The sequence below is a fragment of the Prionailurus bengalensis genome, chromosome E1, assembly GCF_016509475.1.
Source record: "Prionailurus bengalensis isolate Pbe53 chromosome E1, Fcat_Pben_1.1_paternal_pri, whole genome shotgun sequence".
Classification (NCBI taxonomy): Eukaryota; Metazoa; Chordata; class Mammalia; order Carnivora; family Felidae; genus Prionailurus; species Prionailurus bengalensis.
The window spans coordinates 23,685,567-23,702,758 of record NC_057347.1 but is presented as its reverse complement, the minus strand read 5'-3'; the positions used below and the strand labels follow the sequence as shown (position 1 = coordinate 23,702,758).

Genomic DNA, 17,192 nt, shown 5'->3' with positions numbered 1-17,192 from the left:
GTTTGTTTGGGTCTTACTCTACCCCTCGTTGGTGATAATGGTTTGAAGACCCAGTCATGGTGTTTGTTTTTCTCCACTGTATACTTTGTATTTTTCTCTTGCATATAATAAATAATCCATAGGAAGACACTTTCAGGCCGTAAAATATCTTGCTCCTCATCAAATTTCTCCTTAGATTTAACATCCATTATGATTTTTGCCTGATCCAATCTTTACTGTCATGGTTGCAAAATGATGTTTTTTCCCCCCAAATCCAGGACTCTCCAAATTTGCTAGTTAGCACTTATATAATCTGTTTATATAATTATATGTATTACAGATAATATATATAATGATATGTGTTTATAATTTTTTGATTATATAATCAAGACACCTCCCATCTCCCTTATTTATTTGACTTAAGTGTGGACACATGAATTCCTATTTTCAAGAGTTTATAATTCATTATTATACTTAATTACTTTGGTTCCCAGATTGTCCCAATTTGACCACTGTGAGAGCTCCTTCATTCTGTCTCCTGCATCCTTGTGACATAACACCCATCACTTTTTTGAGCATCTCCTTACTTTTTGGCTATATGTTCCAGGTGCATCTTGTATCTCCCCTGCCCCAGCCCTGAAATTAGCCACTTCTCTGAGGAGCCCTGGTCCTTTTAGAGGGGAATGACATTAGAGACCAAGATCTAGTCATTTTTCATTGCTTAATAGCATGTCTTTATCTTGGTCCTTTGGCCCACAGAGCTCTGAAATATGTGTATATATGCTGTGTACGTATATACCAACATACATTATATCTGTTCATACATACACTTTTAAGAAATCGTGAGTTCACACTGATACATCCCATTCATCTTCATAGGCTTTTTTCTTGTTTTCTCCCATTCTTTATTTGTCTGTCCTTTCCTCAGTGAGAACCTTGACTCCCAACATCAGCACATTTACTCATTTGCTCAGTTTTTTAATACATCCAAAATTATTTCAGAATTGCTTTTCACATACCGCTACATGTAACAGACCTACTTCAACAAGTTCAGGATTTGTTTGCAATTCTCCCCTGCATCACCCAAGAATATCCCCTATTCTTATGATTAAATGTTCATAAGTTACTTGGATTTTTTTTTTCCTTTTCAGTGTGGTTATAGTATTCTTTTGAAGTACTATCGGGTTCATTTGTTGATTCTGCTTTTCGTTTTCCCTTTTTATATTTATTAATTTGTTTTTTGTAAATTTGTATAACATACACTTCCAAAAATCAAAACTATACAAAAATATATATTTAAAGAATTGTTACTCCTTTCTGTGTCTCTTCCACTCCATTCCATCACCTCCCCACCCCTTTGTAGGTGTCTAACTTCATTGTTTTCTAGTTTATCTGTCCTTTATTTCTTTTTGCAAAGAAAAGCAGACATACATGTGTTTGGGTTTTTCCCCCCTCTCATTTCTTACAGGAAAGGTAGCATCCTATGTAAGTTTTTTTGCAGTTTGGTTTTTTTCACTTAATAGTATCTTCTTGGAAATACTGTATTAGATTGTAAAGGTCATTGTTGGATATCTAGGTAGTATTTTGTAATTTACAAATAATGTTCTAATGCATTCCTATTAGCAGTATATGAGAATACCTATTTCTCTACATTCTTAGTAAGAGTATTATCAAGCTTTTGAATTTTTGCCAATCTGATGGGTGAGAAATTATATCTCTATAGCTTTCTCTTATGAGTGCAGTTGAGTGTCATTTCATATGTTTGAGAGCCATTTTTAAATTTTCTCCCTTTTTTCTAGTTATTCATTTCTTTTGCAATAGGATTTTTGTTCTTTTTTCCCCCTCAGTTTTTATTTTATTTTATTTTTTTTAATGTTTATTTACTTTTGAGAGAGAGAGAGAGACCATGAGTTGAGGAGGGGGTAGAGAGAGAGAGGGAGACGCAAAAGCCGAAGCAACCTCCAGGCTCTGAGCTGTCAGCACAGAGCTGGATGTGGGGCTCGAACTCGAACCGTGAGATCATGACCTGAGCTGAAGTCGGACGCTTAACCGATTGAGCCACCCAGGCGCCCCTCCCCCTCAGTTTTTAAAAGTTCTTTGTATATCGGGGACTTTAGCCCTTTATCTGTAATACGTTTGCAAATAATTTCTTCTAGGCTACTTGCCTTTTTTATCTTGCTTATGGTATTTTTTGCCCTGGAAGTTTTTTGTTCCTGTTATTTATGTAGTCAAACTTACTGACCTTTTATTGCCTTTAGATTTTGAATGATGGCAAAAAAGTCTTTCCATACTCCTAGGTTATAGAAAAGTTGTAGAATGTCTCTGCGAAGGAGAGTTTGGCTACATGTATCAAAAAACCCTCTGTAGGCTTGACAGTTCTAGAAAAATATATTTTCTGAGGAATACAGCAGCATTCTTCGTATAGTGAAAAGTTGGAAACAACATAAATGCCCATAAGTAGGGAACTGGTTAGATTTGTTGTTTTCAGCCTTACAAGACCCCATGTTTTCTTTTTAGAATATTTTTTAGAGCCCCTTCACTCTTTGGAGATGAAATACACAGATAACATAGCACATCTACACCCATGATTTTAAAGAAACAGAAATAATTATGCCCTAACTATAATACAAAGGATAAATAAAAGAGAATAATGAACTAATGTAATTTATAATAAAATAATATGTATCTCAATATGCTTAGACACGATTTCAGTAGAAGACATAATAATGACAAGTAGTCAGATGCTTAACACCCATATTTTGAATCATTGTGCATCTTACAACTACAAAAGCACAGTGATTCATGTGTGTTGTATTGGTGACTCAGAAACCCCACAAGCTTGAATAACTCTTGGTAAAGTTCTGAACAAAACAAGATATAATCTCCTGTAGAAGTATGTGCAGTTGCCTTATTAGAAAATTAAATGTATTTTAAAACTATCAAAAACATTTTGTTTTATATGTAACATGGAATTAAGTTCTAGGTCATGTAATTATGAACAGGTTTTTCACCACCTTGAATGTCTGTTGGGACATTTGAAAGTTATGTAGGACACAGGCCACTTTTTTGTTGTGTAGGTATGTCTTGAGTCTTGTAGGATATCTAGCATCCATGGTCCCAAACCTGCTAAAAATGCCAGTAGTGCTCTCTAGTCATTGTGGCCAACGAAAAAACATTTCCTCAGATTTCCAAAATGCCTTCTTACGGGGCAGTGGAAAACCATTAGGTTAGATGGTTGTTACAATGGAATATTATTCATCCACTAAAAAGAACGATGTATGTGTACTATCACGAAAGATGTTTGACAGTATATTGTCGAATGAAAAAAAAAGGCTACAAAACATCGTGTATGGTATCTCACTTTTGTTAAATATATATACACACATACATAAAAGACTAGAAATCAAAATATTAATAAAGGATGACTTTATGCCTTTGTTGTCTAAAATTTTTTAACTATAAATTGGATTTTTACTAAATAATCCCTTCTTGGGGCACCTAGGTGGCTCAGTAGGTTAAGCATCTGACTCTTGATTTCGTCTCAGGTCATAGTCTCCCGGTTGTGAGATCGAGCCCCATGTCGAGCTCTCCACTAAGTGTGGAGCCAGTTTAAGATTCTCTCTCTCCCTTTGTACCTCTCTCCTGCTCACAAGTGGTCTCTCTCTATAAAAAAATAAAAAATTACTTCTTGATGTAAAGGTTTAAAAGCTCTTTTACTTGGGTCCAGGACTGACTTTTTTTCCTGAAGAAAGAAAAACAAGCTTACATCATTAAAATAAAAGAATGTGAGGAAGAAGGTAATTTGGTAAAAATTGTCATCTGACTTAATATAAAACAATATTTGTTGTTCCATGTCAAAATTTAAAATGGGAGAAGTGGGGTAGTTGCTGTTCCCTATATTTATTTTGAAGCTATTGCCAGAAGGATTATGTTTCTTTCCCCTGTTATTTTCCTCCAGGTCTTCATTTAGAAACAAATGAAAAGAACAATAAATAATCATCACTTGAAGGAGGGAAAGGTGCCTTGAAGAGTGTTTCTTGGACTCTAGGAAGGAAAATGCTATTACAGAATGTGAGAAATCCTGCCCTAGGCTATAAGCAAATTAAATCCTTTCATCTTCCTTCAAAGCCTATATTTTCTTAAGACTTCTGCTGTTGATCATAGAGAACTACTTGGCTAAGTTGCCCTAACTCTAGAGGGGCAGAGTTTGGAGCAACCAGGGACACACATATCGGCCTTTAAATCACTTGAAAGAGTTTGGATTGTACTTCTTGCCTTAATATTTCAGAGATGATATGGTCATTGGAAATGGAGGAAGGTCTGCTTTGTTCTCTACTGTGAGAGAAAGGAAGGGAGCTTTCCTGGGTTTAAATTTCAACTCAGATATAAAATTGTATATCCCAAGACATTTATTTATTTGTTTGTTACATTTATTCATTCATTTTGAGAGAGAGAGGGAGGGGCAGAGAGAGTGAGAGACAGAATCCCAAGCTCAGTGTGGGGCTCAAACTCATGAACCTTGAGATCATGACCCAGGATGAAATGAAGAGTTGGACACTCAACCGACTGAGCGTCCCAGGCACCCCTCAAGCCCTCAAGACATACATTTAAAGTTTTTCCCTCCAACTTTCATTATGAAAATTTGCAAACTTAAGGAAAAGTTGAAAGAACACTACAGTGATTACTTGTTGGCTGCTACCTACATTTAACAATCATTAACATTTTGTCAGATTTGTTTTACCTAAGAATACCTATGTGTTGTATAGGTATGTGACATTTTCTCCCTTGCAGAAATAACCGGGGGGGGGGGGGGGGGGGGGGGCGGAGGGGGTGCGGCTTGTGTTTGTAAATTTCTCTGCAGGGGAAATTACTTATCTACTTAAATGCTATGTATAGTAGTAGATACTACTGTAGGAAGCAAAGCTGCCCTGAAGAAAAAGGAACATAATTTTCGTTTTTTCTTACTTAGAATGAGCTCATCTTGTTTCCAAGACAAATGGAGTCTTCCGTGTAGCTCACCACCTGTATGGTTATTTGCAAATTTTCACCTTCTTGGCACTTAAGGTAATCATGTTTTGAAACTAGTATATTTTTCTTTTTGTTCTAGATGATCCCTCTGATAAACCACCTTGCCGAGGCTGCTCCTCCTACCTCATGGAGCCTTACATCAAGTGTGCTGAATGTGGGCCACCCCCTTTTTTCCTCTGCTTACAGGTAACTCATTAAGGACATGCTTGCTTCTCCTGGCTTAATTTTATGGATATAGTAAATTCAGAGATCACTGTAGATTATTCAGAAGGATCATACTTTCTTAAATCAGTTCCTTCTACTTTGTCTTTCATTACATATTTTATCAGTGAAAAGTTGGGGAATAGAGCAGATGAATGACACAAACTGTTGAATATTGCACATTTCTGTATCAACCTAATGCTCAAAACTGTTTTTGCCAATAGATTTAAAGTATTGAGATACAGGAAACAGAATTGGAGGATTATTCCTTTTGATGGCACCTATGACATTGTTTATTGTCTTACTGCAGAGTGGTCTTTGGGCAGGTGACAAACAAGGGAATAATCATTCTGTAATTGATGATAATAATAATAGTAATTATAAGTGCTTACTCTATTGTCAGACACTCTTTTGAGTAATTTATATGAATTAACCTTTAGTTTATCACTATAACCCTATGAAGTAGGTATGATTAGCATCCCCATTTTATAGAGGAAACTCAGGCAAAGAGAGGTTAAGTAATTTACTCAAGGTCACACAGCAAATACATATTTTATTGGACCCAGGACACTGTTGATTATATGAAGCATCCCAGTTTTAGAAATGTTAAATGGCTGGTGGAAGTTGTAATATACTTTTTATTACAAGATGAATCCTCATTTCACAGTTTTAAAATATAAAAAAAATACATGTCTCAGAGTTGCCTAAATACTTTAAGTATGGAGCCAGGATTCAAATTTAGTCCATCTGATTCCAGGGCTTATGCTGTAATCAAAAGAGAAGATGTCTTAGGAAAAAGTCTGGTTTTTTTCCCCCAGATTGTGAGGGCCACTGAAGAGCTATGGTCATGAACGTAGCCATCCTCTTGTGGCTGTAGACAAAATTGAATGAATTCTTAAAAACTCATCACAAGAGTAGAGTACCCCCAAACCATCTTCTACCCTGTAAGAAAGCATTTCAAAAAGTAGTTTTTTGGTAACTTAATTTTCCTTTCTTTTGCAGTGTTTCACTCGAGGATTTGAGTACAAGAAACATCAAAGTGATCATACTTATGAAATAATGGTAATGATGAAGTTGCAGGGAATTTCCATTCATTTGTCAAGTATTGTACTGAGAATGTCTTTTTTTCTTCATCTTCAAGTATCTCCTTGCCTTTTCTTTCCTCTTCTTCCGAATTAGGTAATCATTTCCCAGTGAGTGTTTTTTTTTTTTTTTAAGTTACTTATTTTGAAAGAGAGAGAGTGTGTGTGTGTGCGCATGTGGGAGGGAGGGGCAGAGAGAGAGAATCCCAAGCAGCCTCCACACTGTTAACACAGAGCTTGACAGGGGGCTCTATCCAGTGAACCGCAAGATCATGATATGAGCCAAAATGAAAAGTCGAAGGCTTAACTGACTGAGCCACCCAGGCACCCTCCCCGCCAGTAAGTGTTTTAGGGTCTTATGGATCTACTAAGGCATTTAAGTCAAAAAATCATTTTATATACTCAGATTTTTGTTTCAAATTTAAAAAGAATTTAAGAGTACTTATTGAGGGACACCTGGCTGGCTAAGTTAGTAGAGCATGACTCTTGATCTTGGTGTTGTGAGTTCGAGCCCCATGTTGAAGGTAGAGTTTATGTTAAATAGTTTTAAAGATTATAAAAAAAAAAAAAGTAGGGGCATCTGGGTGGTTCAGTCAGTTAAACGTCTGACTCTTGGTTTTAGCTCAGGTCATGATCTCACAGTTTATGGGTTTGAACCCTGAGTCAGGGTCTGCACTAACAGCACAGGGCCTGCTTGGAATTCCCTCTCTCCTCTCTCTCTGCCCTTTTCCGTGTTTGAACTCTACCTCAAAATAAATAAACAAGCAAACAAACAAACTTTACCCCAAAATAAATAAATAAAATTTAAAAATGAAAAAAAAAATACTTACTGAGTTTTACTGATGTAAGTTTAAGAGGTATAGGGCATTTTAGGTTTACTGATGAACATGTAGTGAATGTATTGTTGCTGTGTTTTGGCTAATGATACCATGTGGTTCCTGTGGGCAGTAGTGAAGTTTATGTCTGGCACTCCCTCCTCTTGCATTGGAGAAATTAGTTACCCTCTGAGAGTTAAGTTATAAAATGAACATAGAGTGAATGGTATAAGACACAAAATTACTTTGAAGAGACAGACTGGCTTATAGGCCAGAATAAGACTTGGCAGTAACTTGATTGGTTGTATTGCCACCTCTAAAGAAAGAATGAGAGGCAGATGCTGGTAGTGTCCTTCCAAGTTCTAGTCAGAGGAATGGGCCCTTTAATAAACAAAAATGAATATATGGTCTACCTGGCAGGTATATGTATCTTTGTCAAGATAGTTTTGTCAGTTATTAGAACATTACTCTTAGTTCACCAAGTAGTTTTCTTACATTTGCCCTCCCATTGACTTTTTCTTACAAGAAAGAAGACTGGCTAGGCATCTTAACAGTAATAATTTCACACTGTGGATTAATCCATTGATATTTGTATTAGTTTTCTATTGCTGCCATAGCATATTATCAGAAATTAAGTGGCCTAAGACAACACAAATTTATCATCTTGCAATTCTGTAGGTCAGTAGGCCATTAAGCTCACCCAGCTTGCTATAGGTCCCATAATGTCAAAATGAGGGTATTGCCAGCCTGGGCTTTTATCTAGATGCATTGGGAGAAAGTCTGCTTCCAGTCAGCTTCCAATCTGCTTCCATTCTCACTCAGGTTATTGACAGTATTCACTGCCTTGAGGTTTTAGGACTGATGCTACTCTCTTCCCTCAATTGGCTGTTGGCCCGGGCTTGCTCTAGGCCTCTAGAGGCCTCACTTCCTCCATATTTGAAGCTAGCAATGGCCAGGAGTTCTTGAGGGTTATTGATGAAATGCCTAGAGCCCCTCTGACCTCTCCTGCCTATCTTTGCTGAATTTCTCCAACTCTCCTGCCTCCCTTCTTCTTCTTTTTTTTTTTTAAAGGAAATTTTATTTATTTATTATAAGTAATCTGTACACACAAGGGGCTTGAATTTACAACCTCGAGATTAAGAGTCTCTCTCATCTTCTTCCAACTAAGCCAGCCAGGTGCCCTTCTCTTGTCTCCCTCTTCTACTTTTTTTTTTTTTTTTTAAGTATGTTTATTTAGAGAGATCAGAGTGTGAGTGGGGGAGGAGCAGAGAGGAGAGAGAGAGAGAGAGAAAGAATCCCAAGCAGGCTCCGTGCTGTTAGCACAGAGCACCACACAGGGCTTGATTCAGAGCTCACAGTTCATGAGACCATGACATGAGCCAAAACCAAGAGTCCCCACTTATTCGACTGAGCCACCCAGGCGCCCCTCCATCTTTTACTTTTAAAGGCTCCTGTGATTACATTGGGCCCACCTGAATTATCCAGGCTGCTCTCCCTATTTTAAGGTCAACTGATTAGTGCCTTAATCCCATCAGCATAATCCCATCAGCAGTATCTAGTTAGTATTTGATTGAATAATGAGGGATCGGGAATCTTGGGAGGAAAGGGGCACATCTTTAGAATTCTGCCTACCAAAGTGCCATAATGTATCTACTTCAGTCTCTTAAAAGTTTAGAAAGGGTTGATTTTAGCATCTCTGAGTCTGATTATTTGTGGGGTCCTGTTTAAGATGAGTTTCTGGGCCTACAATGCTGAGACTCAGAGCCTGGTCCATAATTAATTAAAGAAATGCTCCTTAGTAAGAGTTCTTGGCAACCAACTGGCTAGACTTCAGCTATCTCTCTCTTAACACTTTCAGTCTTCTAAATAGTTTCTCCACTCATTGTAAGATTTGGAATAAAATTTTTTTATATTAGACTTTGTTTCATGGAGCATTTATAGGTTTGCAGCAAAATTGAGTAGAAAGTATAGGGATTTCCCGTATACTTCTGCCCCTACCCATGCATAGCCTCTCCCATTAACAACATCCTCCATCAGAGTAGTACATTTATTATAACTGATGAACCTACATTGACACTGCATTGTTATCCAGATGGCCTGTTTACATCAGAGTTCACTCTTGGTGTTGTACATTCTGTGATGTATATATTACAACTTGGTGTTGTACATTCTGTAATGTAATATATAATGTCACATATCTACCGTTATAATGTCTTACAGAGTAGTTTCATGGCCTTAAAAATCCTCTGTGCCCTGCCTGTTCATCCATCCCCCCGACGCCCCACCTCTGGCAACCACTGATCTTTTTACAGTTTCTATGGTTTTTGAGTTGCTTTTCCCAGAATGTCTTAAAATCGGAATCCTATGGTACATAGTCTTTCAAATTGACTTCTTTCACTTGATAATAATACTTGTTTGAGTTTCCTCCATGTCTTTTCAGGCTTGATTGTTTATTTGTTTTTGTTTTTAGCACTAAATAATACTGCATTGTCAGGGACTCCTGGGTGGCTCAGTCGGTTGAGCATCTGACTTTGGCTCAGGTCATGATCTCACAGCTCGTGAGTTCTCGAGCCCTGCGTCGGGATCTGTGCTGACAGCTCAGAGCCTGGAGCCTGCTTCAGATTCTGTGTCTCCCTCTCTCTGCCCTAACCCACTCGCATTCTGTCTCTCTCAAAAATAAATAAACGTTAAAAAAATTTTTTAAATAATACTGCATTGTCTGGATATACCACAGGTTATCCATCCACCTACTGAAGGACATCTTGGTTGCTTCCAAGTTTTGGCAATTGTGAATAAAGCTGTTATGAATATTCATGTACAAGTTTTTGTGTGTACATAAGTTTTCAACTCCTTTGAGTAAATACAAAGGAATGCAATTGCTGGATCACATGTATGAGTATGTTTAGTTTTGTAAGAAAACCGCCAAACTTGTCTTCTGAAGTGTCAGTATCATTTTGCATCCCCACCAGCAACAATGAGAGTTCCTGTTGCTCCACATCTTTGCCTGCATTTCATACCAGTCATTGTTATGCATTTTGGCCATTCTAATAGGCATATAGTGGCATCTCTTTTAATTGATGTGACATTTCTCTGATAAGATATGATGTGAAACATCTTCTCATATGAAAATTTTTTCCTCTTTTGTCATTGCAAAATAAATGAAGGGTTGGGAAAATATGGTCAAGCTATCTATGACTTTGAGTTTGTTTCACTAACACATCAGATCTTTAGAAAGGTGGTTTATTTTTCTCATATTCACACCAAAATGCCTGGAACCGAAACAGATTTATTCATTTGAATTGTGAAAACAATTCCTTAAAAGATAATTTAGTGTAGGCAGGGTAGATTGATGGTTATCCACTGTAGGAAAAGTGACCATGAGCTCTCTCTAGCTGTTCTGGGCACCTTGCCTTCTGCATAATGCTGAAAGCACTAAATTTCACTCTAAGTCCAATTAATTCTTCTGATTACATCATCCTTTTCTCACTTATTCAACACCCATACAAACACATTTCAGAATTCTGCCCTTTGGGGAGTTTTTGGAGGTTCCTAATACTCCCTTTTTTCCTGCAGTCTTATCTATTCCCAGATAAGGAAAAGAAGAATCTTTCCTTCTGTAGGATTGATGACCAAATTTTGGCTTTCTACACATGAAGCCACTAAAAACCTGATTTTTTCCTTTTTTTTTCATTTGAAACCACAGAAAACTTTAAATGTTTTTTTAGTACTTTTGTCATCTCACAGTGCTGTATTTTTGGAAGTTACTCATGCTGTGGTAGGTGGTGCATTAATCAAGATTTCTGAGTTCTATGCCTATTTTTGTCTTATAATTCTTAGAACCTTGAATAAGTCAAGGCACCTCCTTCTGCCACACCCTTTATACCAGTGATCTTAAACTTTGGTGCCTAAGAATCACCTGGGAGCTTCTTCAAATTATAGATTCCTATGCCCTGCTCTTAGAGATTCTGGTTAGTAAGGCTGAGATTGGGTTCAGGATTTGAATAACACTGATTCAACTTTAAGAAAACTATCTTATGCCTATTTATTTATTTGGTATAGAAAGTCTTTTCTCACAGTAAAGCTCGTGAGGGCTAATTAATATTCTAAATACTGTTTTAGAAATAACATAGGCTCTTCAACCATGAATTGTCATATGTATTTATTATGTTACTTGCCAGATTGATTATTATGAATATAGACATAGACTCTGAATGTATGATTTAGGCTTCTCTTTTGGATCTTCTGGTACCTCATGTGCTGGGCATATTCATAGTATATGCTCAGATAAAAACATATTGCTTATAGCAGTGTAATTTCACAAATCACAGAAATTTTTTTTTTGGTCATCAGCAAAAGGTACAACAATTTCTGAATGCCTATGAAATCTGAAGATCTCTTGTGTCACCTTTTTAAAAAAACTTATAGAAAATTTTATGTGTATACTAAAATAGAATATGTTTCAGTTATCTGTTGCTACCGAATAGTTATTTCAAAACTTTGTGGTGTAAAATAACTAAGAGTCAGGAATTCAGATTGGGCACAGTGAGGGTGGCTTTCAGTTCCACATGATGTGTTTGAGGCTGGAAGTCCACGGGGCTTTTTTCACACCACTGCTGGCACCTCAGAATGGCTTGGTTAGGAGTCATCTGGGACATCTTAACTATTACTTCATCAGGTAGCCTTGGGGCTTCTTCCTCCCCATGTGGCCTATACACCTGGTCTTTCCAGCAAGGAAGCTAGGTTTCTTACATGGTGGTTCAGGGCTCCCAAGACCACAAAAATGGAAGTGGCCAGGCCTTGAGCAAGTCACAGGTCCAGCCCATATTAAGTGAGAAGGGACTGCACCAGGATGTGATTGTTAACTACCTCTTAAACTGTCAACTCATAGCCTATGTTGTTTCATCTAAACTCCCACTTTTCCAGATTATTTTGAAGCAGATCCCTCAGATTTCATACCAGTTCATCTATAAATGTTTTACTAGATCTCTCTAAAATTTAAAAGTAATTCAATCACTTTTCATGTTTTCTAGTCATGTCATAAAAGCTTTTTAAAAATATCTCTGTTCCCTTCTCTGCCCCTGAAATAATTACTGTTCTGGTTTTTATCACCATAGATCAGTTATGCATATTCTAGAACTGCATATAAGTGGATTCATATTGTATGTACTCTTGTTTCTGGTTTCCTTCAGCATATTTTTGAGATTTGTTCATATTGTGTATAGTAGTTCATTCCTTTTTATTACTGAATAATATTCCATGAATATGACACTGTTATGAATATGACACTGTTGATGGTTACCTGGGCTTTGCCTAGTTTGGGGCTTTTATGAATAAAGCTGTTATTGACATTCTTTTTTTTTTTTTTTTTTTCTTTTAAATTTACATCCAAATTAGTTAGCATATAGTGTAACAATGATTTCAGGAGTAGATTCCTTAATGTCCCTTACCCATTTAGCCCATCCCCCCTCCCACACCCCCTCCAGTAGCCCTCTGTTTTGTTCTCCATATTTAACAGTCTCTTATGTGTTGTCCCCCTCCCTATTTTTATATTATTTTTGTTTCCCTTCCCTTATGTTCATCTGTTTTGTCTCTTAAAGTCCTCATATGAGTGAAGTCATATGATTTTTGTCTTTCTCTGACTAATTTCACTTAGCATAATACCCTCCAGTTCCATCCATGTAGTTGCAGATGATGAACATTCTTGTATAAGGCTTTCTGTGCATATATTTTTGTCTTTCTTGGATAAATGCTTAAGACTGGAATTTGTGGGTCATAGAATAAATGATTGTACATTTTTAACTTTTTAAGAAACTGTCAGAAAGTTTCTTGAGTAGTTGTAGTGTTTTATACCTCTGCTAGCAGTGAATGAGAATTCTGATTGTTCGACCGACATGCTTGCCAACTTTTAGCTTTTTTAGTGGGTTTTGTGAGTGTGTAGTGGTATCATACATGTTTTTAACTTTTGCAGTGTGTTTTCATTGGATTATAAATGAGGTCCATACATTCCAATTGGTTGTTTCTTACATGTTCTTTTTCTTTTTTAGTGTTTATTCACTTTTGAGAGAAAGAGAGAGAGCACAAGTGGGGGAGAGGCAGAGAGAGAGGGAGACACAGAATCCGAAGCAGGCTCCAGGCTCTGAGCTGTCAGCACAGAACCCAATGCAAGGCTCAAACTCACGAACTGAGAGAACATGACCTGAACTGAAGTCAGCCACTTATCCCACTGAGCCACCCAGGCGCCCCTCTTACCTGTTTTCTATTCTGTGGGTGCTCCCTCTCCCTCTCCCTTACCCTCACTCTTTCTCTTGTTTCTTTTGGTTTATTTGATTTTTTTAAAAATGTGAGTTCTTTGTCTTACAGATATTAGTACAGTTTGGATTTTGCTGATTAACATATTTTTCTGTGTTCTGTGTTTCCTATAAATTGGTAGTTACATATAGCGGCTACATCAGGTTTATTTATGATCATTGTGTAGATCTGTTCATTAGGGATTGCAAAATAGTTATCTTTTTAATCCTAGCACTCTTAATTTATGAGATAAAACAATTCTGTAAAAAGAAACACCTCATCATTATGTGGTTACCCTGAGGTAAAGTTTGTACAAGAAAGGCAGGATAAATAACATTATTTCCCTTTGTGTTCTAGGTTTGAAAGTATGAGTTGATTCCCTGGCATCTTCTAGATATTTAGAAGAGTTGATGTGTTTCATTCCTTTGCAGTTATTATCCTTATTGATGCTCGAAATGGTTAATGGGAGCATCTATAAGTTGGCCTGCAAATCTTTTTGACATGACTCTTGTAGTCTTTGAGTGTCTTTGCTGTTCATTATGACAAAATATTCTGATCTCGGGGCGCCTGGGTGGCGCAGTCGGTTAAGCGTCCGACTTCAGCCAGGTCACGATCTCGCGGTCCGGGAGTTCGAGCCCCGCGTCGGGCTCTGGGCTGATGGCTCAGAGCCTGGAGCCTGTTTCCGATACTGTGTCTCCCTCTCTCTCTGCCCCTCCCCCGTTCATGCTCTGTCTCTCTCTGTCCCAAAAATAAATAAACGTTGAAAAAAAAAAAAAATATTCTGATCTCATCTGGTACATTTTCTAACTTAGAACCAGGTCTTTCTTTAAAGAATCCTGTTTCCTTTCGTGGGAATAGTATTTAGTGGCTGCATACTGTGCATTAGAGGTGTTCGTTGCTACTGGGTTGGTCATTGTTTCTGGATTTTTTCATTGAACAGTGTTAGGAAGCTATTCTTTTGAGACAAAATATATCGTAAGTTGATACTAAAACTTTCAATTCAAATATAAGATTATAAGGTTTTTACATAATCTCATAGATCTTACATCCTTTTAACCCACAGCACAATTACTTAATTGCTTTGCTTTATCCCGTAACACATCCGCGTACAATAATCTCAGAAAAACTAGACCAATGCTATTGCAGTTTTTTTTTTTTTTTTTTTGAGAAAGAGAGAAAGTGTGTGGGAGTGCTCATGTGAGTGGGGGAGAGGCAGAGAGAGAGAATCTTAAGCCATTTCCCTCCCAGCACCCAGCCCAACACAGGGCTGAATCTTATACCGTGAGATCATGACCTGAGCCGAAATAGTCAGCCAACTAAGCCACCCAGGTGCCGCAAGATTTTTTTTTGGCAGTTCTTTTTACTTTTAAGGTGTATTCTACTAGAGATGTATAATGAAATCACTGTTTTAAAGTTATTTGGGATAGTTTCTTTCTTTGATTATGCCTTGAAATTAATTCATAGGTTTCTTTGTTACATTTTGCTTTTGATTCTTAGGATTTTATTTTATTTATTTTTAATGTTTATTTATTTTTGAGAGAGAGACAGAGTGTGAGTGGGGGAGGAGCAGAGAGAGAGGGAGACACAGAATCTGATTCAGGCTCCAGGCTCCGAGCTGTCAGCGCAGATCCCAACGTGGAGCTTGAACTCACAAACCGCGAGATCGTGACCTGAGCTGAGTCGGACGCTTACCGACTGAGCCACCCAGGTGCCACTGATTCTTAGGATTTTAAATTTAGTAATGAGCATCCAATGTATATATTTCAGTCAGATCTCAAAATAAGGAATATTCAGAGAGGTTTAGCTTCTATCCTTGTCCTTTTCACCTTGTTTTCTCCCTCCTTTTGCCATAGGTAACCATTTTTTTAATGTAAGGTTTATTCTTCCATTATAAGAAAAATATAAATACGTACATATTTGTGTTGCCCTCTTTCGTAGCTAAGTGGGTGCATAGTATAATATTTATCTTTACCTTTGTGCTAAGTTTAAAAAATATATATCTCTACATGAGTTACATGGCATTTATGAGTGATAATATTTCTTGGAAACTTTTTAGCAAATGGTGGAAATAGAGGTGAGGGAGATGGACAACTCATAAGATTGTACTTCAGGGGACACCTGGGTAGCTCAGTAGATTAAGCAGCTAACTCTTGATTTCCACTCAGGTCATGATCTCACAACTTGTGAGTTCGAGCCCCAATTCATGAGTTCAAGCCCTGCGTCAGGCTCTGCACTGACAGCTCTTAGTGCCTGCTTGGGATTCTCTCTCTCCTCTCTATCCCTCCCCTGCTCGTGGTCTCTCTCTCTCTCTCTCTCCTCTCTCTCTCTGAAAATAAATAAACATATAAAAAAAAGAAGAAGAATGTACTTTAGGAACCTCTCAAAACCATGAGAATGACAGTCATTTGAGTATGAATTAGCATTACATTTCAGTTTGCTGTGTTCCCTTTCTATATCTGTTCTTAGGCAAAATTTTTTCCTCCTTAGACCTCAGATTTTCCTGTTCTTGACCCCAGCTGGACTGCTCAAGAAGAAATGGCCCTTTTAGAAGCTGTGATGGACTGTGGCTTTGGAAATTGGTAAGAGCTTGGTATTAAGGATTGTCCTGCCCTAGTGGGCTCCAAGAAGGTGCTGTTGAAGGGTAAAGGGAGGAGTCTTAGAAAGAGGAGTTTGGGAGCCGTATGTTACTTTCCTATTGATTCATGACTTAGAGATAAGTTATCATCCACTCTGAAATGCCTCACAGGGACATGGTGTGTTTAGTTGTCCATAACTAGGCAGTTCTAAAAGGCCACTTTGGTTTATATCAACAGGGGGAAGGTTGGTTATTTCTCTCTGAATAGTACGGAAGTTGAGACACATTAGTTACTTCTCCTTTCTAATTTTATGAATTTTTCTTGACTCTAGATATCCTTATCATTTAAGTGAGTCAGACTTTAGGTAGATGGCCATAGTTTACTTGAGACTTGAGTTTGGGAGACTTCTTATTCACATTCCCTGTTTTTAGCTTGCAAATACCTACGTCAGTCCAAGCCTAGTAGAAGTGAATAGCCCTAATTGGTGTTGCCCTAGGAGGCAGTGCGACCTAATAATATTATCACTTGCATTTTTACCTTTTGGGAATATTTTCACACTGATGATTTCATTTTGTGAAGTAGATAACACTGACTGACTCAAAGCCTGATGATATCTATTTGGAAAACACTTTGGATGTTAGCATTTTGTTCTCAAATCCATTAGATCATTTGTTCCTCATAGGAACCCAATGAGATAGAGCAAGTGCTTTTGTTTTATACATGAGGAAACTGAGATTCAGAAAGGTTAAATTTGTGCCTCATGGGACTAGCAGATAGAACTGGGACCCAACTCCAACTAACTTCCAAACAAAACTTCATTTTGTTCACAAATAATCTGAAGCTTAGGGAGTTAAGATAATTTCTCATGAATAATTTCTATTGTTTCTCTGTCAACTGTGGGTAAGACACAAAGCCTGGTGGTGAAGGTGGTAGAGCTAAAAATTATGACATGTATCCTGTCCTCAAGAAGCTTATAGTCCAGGAGGAAAATCAAAATATACATACAGATGATTGGAGTACACAAAGCAGAGCATAGGAAAAAGACAAGTTAAGTGCTGGAGAAGAAAGGGGTTGAGAGGGAACTGGAGAGCTTTTACCTCTACCTCTCCATCATCTGAGCATAGGAGTCAGCATTCTGGTTTTGTGCATAGATTCTGGTTTTGTGCATTTATGTGTTTAATTTTCTTGAGCAAGTTTTTTAATCTCTTTGGGCCTAATTTTTT

At 37.5% G+C, this 17,192-nt stretch overlaps 1 protein-coding gene across 5 annotated transcripts in view; it reads left to right on the top strand.

The window, feature by feature from the left end:
- Positions 1-17,192, top strand: part of TADA2A (transcriptional adaptor 2A) — a 53,134-nt gene that overhangs the window by 7,345 nt on the left and 28,597 nt on the right. For 4 of the 5 annotated variants that reach the window (XM_043583803.1, XM_043583804.1, XM_043583801.1 and 1 more), the window contains exons 3-5: positions 5,087-5,193; positions 6,211-6,270; positions 15,881-15,972. In XM_043583803.1, coding sequence (XP_043439738.1) covers positions 5,087-5,193; positions 6,211-6,270; positions 15,881-15,972 — 259 coding nt within the window. Of the gene's footprint in view, positions 1-3,937; positions 4,051-5,086; positions 5,194-6,210; positions 6,271-15,880; positions 15,973-17,192 lie in introns of all 5 variants that reach the window. The other variant, XM_043583802.1, reaches the window with a different exon arrangement.